Here is a 6,101-nt window from a genome sequence, read left to right as displayed (position 1 = left end):
CAGTGCTTAATTTAAAAAAAAAAACACTAGATAAGAAATAGTTTATTTGAAAGACCTTATCCAGCTTAAAATTTTCAGATTCTACATATATACTTTTCAAATATATAATTTTACAGGCATATAATATCTGCATATAAAAACAAAACAACAGTCAAATTAGGTTTTTTTATTTCCAATTTGTTGGTTTCCCCACAAACAAAAGGAATTGGCTAAAGATTGGCAAGGTTCTTCGTGTTTCTAAATTAATCTTCTGGTTTATGGGGAAATGCAATACTGAAGTCTATAAAAAGAAAATGTAAATAAGGACCCACCACTTCATACTTTGTGTCCCAAGATATGTCAATTATTATCTTTTTTTAAAAAATTAATTAATTAATTTTATTTTTGGCTGCGTTGGGTCTTCATTGCTGTGCGCGGGCTTTTCTCTAGTTGCGGCAAGCGGGGGCTTCTCATTGCGGTGGCTTCTCTTGTTGCGGAGCACGGGCTCTAGGCACATAAGCGCAGTAGTTGTGGCTCACGGGCTCTAGAACACAGGCTCAGTAGTTGTGGAGCACGGGCTTAGTTGTTCCGTGGCATGTGGGATCTTCCCGGACCAGGGATGGAATCTGTGTCCCCTGCATTGGCAGGTGGATTCTTAACCACTGCGCCACCAGGGAAGCCCTGTCAGTTATTATCTTGATTTGCTGTTGTTGTTTTCCTTCAACAAAGACTCAACATCTAGAAGGCTGAGGGTAGCTGGGTGAATTCAGTCTACTCCTAATTTATTTTATTGAGTCAGTGTAGAAGACTGGTTAAGAGCAGAGATTTAGGAGTTAGACATCCCTAAGTTTGTATCCTGACTCCACTGATTATAGCTGTGTGACCATGGGCAAGTTACTAAACCTCTCTGAGATTTAGTGTCCTCATCTATAAAATAAAAATAATAAACTGCCCCAAAGTACTGGAAAGAATAAGTGAGATGCGTAGGAAGTACTTAACACAATGTCTCATCCAGTGCTAGCTGCCAAGTATTTTTCTATTTCCAAAATAAATAATGATCTCATAATATGTGTGTGTGTGTGTGTGTGTATATATATATATATATATATATATATATATATATATATATATATATATATATATATATATATATCCTACTGTATGACAGTTTCTTTTGACATGGATTATTTCTAATTCTCATAGCTACTCTGTGGGCGGTGGGAGAAGCAGCCTCATTTTACAGTTGGAGAAACTGTGGCTCAGAGAGGTAAAGCTGCCTGCCTGAGGTCACAGAGTGAATGTGTGACTGAGCTGAAGTGGAAACAGACCCAGCCAACATCAAAGCCTGTGTTCTTTCTACCAGGCGGAGGTGGGACACTCTGAAACACACATTCTTACGGCAGTGTGTGCCCCAAAGAGAGACAAAGAAAAAGAAGGCAAAGCAGCTTTGGAGGTCTCCAAACCTCCCGGTTTAGAATAAATCCCTCAATTATGCTTGAAGTTGGACAAGTATTTATAATCTCGACTGGACATTCTTTCCCCATCAAGTTCCTTGAAATTTCCCTTTAAAGAGCATCTAGGAAAAGCCACTCTCATTAGCCAGGGTCTGGCTTTATTTTCCTAATAAACAGACCTTTGGACAGACAAAAGAGCCTCTTTTATTTTCAATCAATTCTTGAACATTTCAGCTGATTTTCTTCTATTTGGCTTGAAATTGGGATCTGGGAATGGCTGGTCCTGCAAATTGTCCGCCTATAAGGGAAGCCCCTTGAGGATCCTCAACTTGTTATTTTTAATCACTGTAATCTCTTTTTCAAAGGAGGCCATGGTCAGAAACAGAGCAGGCCTTTCAGAGCTTTCTAAAGCACAATTATTGCAGAGGGAGGGGGATTGGGGGGAAGAGGGAGGGAGAGTAGAGAGATGTGGTGGGAGAGAGAAGGCAGTCAATATAGTACTAACAACTTGGAAAAAGGCTGAATCATCATCTCAGCTGGATCCTGGCTGTTGAGAAGAAACTCCATGTTTCAATATTTTTCTTAATAGTGACCATTTTATTCCAGTCTAGAATACCTAAAGGATATGCTGGGGTGGGGGGCATGGAGAGCAGAAGCTCTTTGGGGATGAACTAGAATACTGAGGACAAAGGTTTGCGGCAGGAAAACAAGCCATTGATTCCAACGATTGTGAGGGGCCCTCATTCAGGAAAAAATGAAACAGCAAACAGAACACCAGGGGAATGTTAATTTCCACAGCCTTAAGTCAATACCTAGAGCAGAATGTATTAGATTTACTTCTAATATAACTATTCTAAGAAAGTATAAGCCAACAGAAAATGTCACAAACTAGGCCAGTGCCCTTTTCTTCCTAACTTTGAGTGGCAGAATCAGGTTTGCTAATCGTGGAGTATTTACTCAGAGGGCCTTAGCATGGTTCCTGCAAGATCTTTCGTTCAGGATCTCTTAGTCACCAGAAAGGAGATAAGGTGATTGCCCACCAACAGCCTGAGTCGGATGTCACAGTCCAAAAGGCTAACTTTTTAGGCTGGAATAACCTATAAGGTGAAAGTCTAGTGCTTCCCCTCCCTACTAGCCCCAGTTTCCACCTGCTGGCCGTGGATACTTAGGCAGTCATGGAACCTCTCTGTCTATGTGAATCCCAGATGCATCTCTGTCTCAGTGCTGGGGCCACTTGCTGCCAGTGCTTGGACAAACTGGGAGGATTCAAGTGGGAAAAGAAACCCAGAAGGACTCTTGGCCTGCGCAGCAGACTAGCCTGAATTACCCAAAAAAGAAATCCTCCCAGGACTTCCCTGGCAGTCCAGTGGTTAAGACTGTGACTCCCCGCTTCCACTGCAGGGGGCACGGGTTCAATCCCTGGTCGGGGAATTAAGATCCCACTTGCCATGCAGTGCGACCAAAAAATTAAAAAAAGAAAAAAAGAAATCCTCCTGGTCCTAAACTAGGAATAGTCTAAGGCAAGCCTCATGATATGGAGAAATCATTCATTCATTCATTCAATTATTTCATGAGGACCCAGGTAACTGGCATTCACTGGTAGACTGGCTGAAAGGAGTGCTGAAAAAACCTACTTTTAAACGCATGCACACACACACACACACCCCCCCCCCCCCGCCCCAGAAACAAATCTGACCAGGCACATCCCTCCACTATTAAACCATTAGGGCCCCATAGCCAGCTCAAACTAGCATATATTGGGGGCCCGCTGTAGCTCAGGCATGCTCATCTTTATGCACTCATTCACTCCCTACAACCGCCCAGGGTGGTTGGATAAACAGCTGTTTTCAATAGCTGGGAAACAGGTTCAGAGAAATTAAAGGACTCGCACAAGGTCACACAGCTACTAAACCCCGGTCCGCCTGACTCCAGAGCCACCTCTTTCCCTGCCACGTGGAGCTGGGACAGTTTTCCTAGGGAACGCAGGCCCTCGGTTTGGGGGAGGACTGAAGAGGCCAGCGGGGTTACGCCCACTTCCCTCCAGTCCACGGAGAGGACTGGCTGCTTCCCAGCTCCGAGGAGAGACTGCGGCCGCTTGTAGGTTCGGCTCTCAGGGCAGCCCAGCCAACCCGCCGCCAGCTCCCCGGGGCTGGGCCGGGTGTTCTCCACCCCACCCCCACCCTGCCTGTCTCCGCGGAGTACCCAGCATCCCGCCGACCCGTGCCGGCTTGCAGGGGCTGCCCGCCCGGCGCTGAGCGCATCCACGTGCAGACTATGCCGGGAAGCCCGCTCTGGGTAGCTCCAGGTGGAGAAAGTCGGGAACACGAACTCGGGAAAACGGAGGAAGCGTTCTGAGAAGGGTTGCTCCCGGTCCTGGTCGCCTGTGTGGCCCGGGCCCCCGCTGACACTGCCCCAAACTTTCTCCAGCGTTGTTCCCATTGCTTCCTCCCGAGATGCTTAGGAACCGGGAAAGGGGGGATGGAAGAGCACCCCACTCGGCGCCCCAAAGCCCCTCTCTTCCTGCTTGGCCCTAGAATTGACCTTTGAAGGGGCAGGGGTGAAGGGACACGCGCCCTGTCACTCCCCGCCCGCGGGGCCCCGGTGAGGCCAGGCAGGCTTCCTTCCCTGCCCGACGTCCTGGCTCGCGACTGGAGAAGGGCAGCTGCAGCACGGGGAAAAGATGTCTGGGGAGATGACCCGGCTGAAGAGAGGGGCGGTGGGCCCTGGGGAAGGCGTCAGTGATCTTCAGGTCTGTGCGGGTCGAGCTGCCTGTCCTGCCTGGGAGGCGCTCACTTGCTTGGACATCCCCTCTCTGCGCTCCCGAAAGCCGGCTCTCAGCTGAGGAGCGTAGGAACGGCATCCCTGGGGCACTGAGACTTGGCGTTGCGGGAGCCAAGGTCCCGGCCTCCAGGGAGCAGGCCTCGGAAATCCGGGCTTCCCTTCCGTCTTCATCGGATTCCCTTTCCCTGTCCGAAACTACCTAGAGCTCCCTGTCCACTGGGAGCCTGTCTTAGAAATCCAGAGTCTTCTCCCTCGCCTGGGACCATCGGAGAATAATTTGGAGTTCTTTCCAGGGACCCTTCCGAAAAGCTTCAGGCTCCTCTCCCCTCCTTCTCGTGCCCTGGGACCAGTTAAGGTAGAAGCCGAAGTCCCTTCTCCTGTAGGGATCTGCCCGGGGAAGCTGGAGTGACCATCCCACTGGGGACCGGTCAGCGAGAAGCTGGTTTCCTTTCTTTCAGGGATGGGAGTGGGGAAAGCCGGAGTCACCACCTTGCCTGGGACCCGACTAAGAGAAGCCAGGGTCCGCTCCACTCCAGAGACGGATCTGGAGAACGGCGAGTCTCCACTTCTCTCTTGGAGCCGGCGGGGGAAGAAGCCAGGTTCCCTCCCAGCCAGGCCAGAGTGACGCGTCGCTCCGCTACAGCCCATGCCCGGGAACCGCGCGTCGGACTTGGGAGCTGCATCTCCTGGCTGTGGCCCGCGACGGCCCCAGTCACTGGCTGGGGGCTAAAAGGGCTGAGGGCATCCAGGACAGAAGGGCCCTAACCGGGCTGCCGCCCACACTGTGCGCCTGAGAACCGCGCGCCCTCCTCCCGCACCGCGCGGTCGGCGCCCTCCGGGGGCCGGGTCCCGCGCCCTCAACGCCACGGAGGGCCACTTACCGCGGTAGCTGGTTCCCGGCTTGTAGAAGTCAGGGTCGCCCTCCACACGGAGGCTGAACTCGGTGTAGCCCTCGCGCCGCGTGCCCTGGACGCGCAGGATGCGGCTGCAGTAGCCCTCCGACTTGGACACTTTGTCCAGGGTCTCGTCGGAGAAGGCCAGCGCCGCGGCCAGGGGCAGCGCCAGGGCCAGCGCCAGGGCCAGCAGCGCTGGACTCCGGCTCAGCCTCAGGGACGCCGGGGATAGCCTCATCCTCGCGGGCCCCCAACTTTGTGCCTGGCCGCCGGCTCGCCACGCGACTCCTGCTCGAAGGGGTCCCCGCGGAAGCGAGACCTGGCAGAGCCCGGGCGGGGAGCGGAGCTCGGAGCCGGCGCTGGCGACCGGAGACCTTGCCGCCTCGGCTTGGCGGCTGCCGAGCTGCGCTGCGCTGAGCTGAGCCGAGCGAGCCGAGCAGCGCGAGGAAGGGAGGGCGGCGGCGAAGGAGGAGGAGGAGGAGGAGGGAGGGCTGATTTTGCCCAGATCCCCGAGCGCAGCGCTGTTTTGTTTCCGCGCTGGCGATTAGCGGCGCGGCCGTGTTTATTTTGCGATGCTGGATTCCCAGGGTCTGGCGAGGAAATCATAGGGTACAGGGACACTGCGGACTCTGTCCCACCACCAAGGAGGCTGCTGCCCCAACCCCCTGGACCCTGTGGAGTAAGGGTGCTCCAAGGAGGGAAAGACTGAGAACTTTTGTTGCACACCTACTCAGTGTCTGGCAATATTCTGGGCCGTTTACTTACTATATCTGCTCACCTTTTCCACTCTCGCTTCACACAATAAACGTGACATTACTTTCACTCATTTTATAAATGAGCAAACTGAGGCTTTTGGCCAGTTAAGGCAGGGCCAGATGCCATGGCTATCTGACTCTATTGCCCTTCTCTGACCTGGAACAGGTCAGACTGGAGGATGGAAAGGAACAGAATGATTCACCCATTGGGCCCAGTAGGCACAGTGCTATGGCCTGTA

At 52.3% G+C, this 6,101-nt stretch overlaps 1 protein-coding gene across 2 annotated transcripts in view; it reads right to left on the bottom strand.

The window, feature by feature from the left end:
• The window catches only part of SPON1 (spondin 1), a 257,094-nt gene extending 251,524 nt beyond the window's left edge, over positions 1-5,570 (bottom strand). For both annotated transcript variants that reach the window (XR_014267793.1, XM_082476001.1), the window contains exon 1: positions 5,096-5,570. Coding sequence is in view for 1 of the 2 variants with exons in the window: in XM_082476001.1 (XP_082332127.1) it covers positions 5,096-5,345 (250 nt within the window). In the remaining variant the exon portion in view is untranslated. The remainder of the gene's footprint in view (positions 1-5,095) is intronic.
• Between the last annotated feature and the right edge of the window lie 531 nt (positions 5,571-6,101).

Source organism: Balaenoptera physalus, assembly GCF_965194825.1.
Source record: "Balaenoptera physalus genome assembly, chromosome: 10".
In the NCBI taxonomy this organism is placed as follows: Eukaryota; Metazoa; Chordata; class Mammalia; order Artiodactyla; family Balaenopteridae; genus Balaenoptera; species Balaenoptera physalus.
This window is presented reverse-complemented; position numbering and strand designations above follow the sequence as displayed.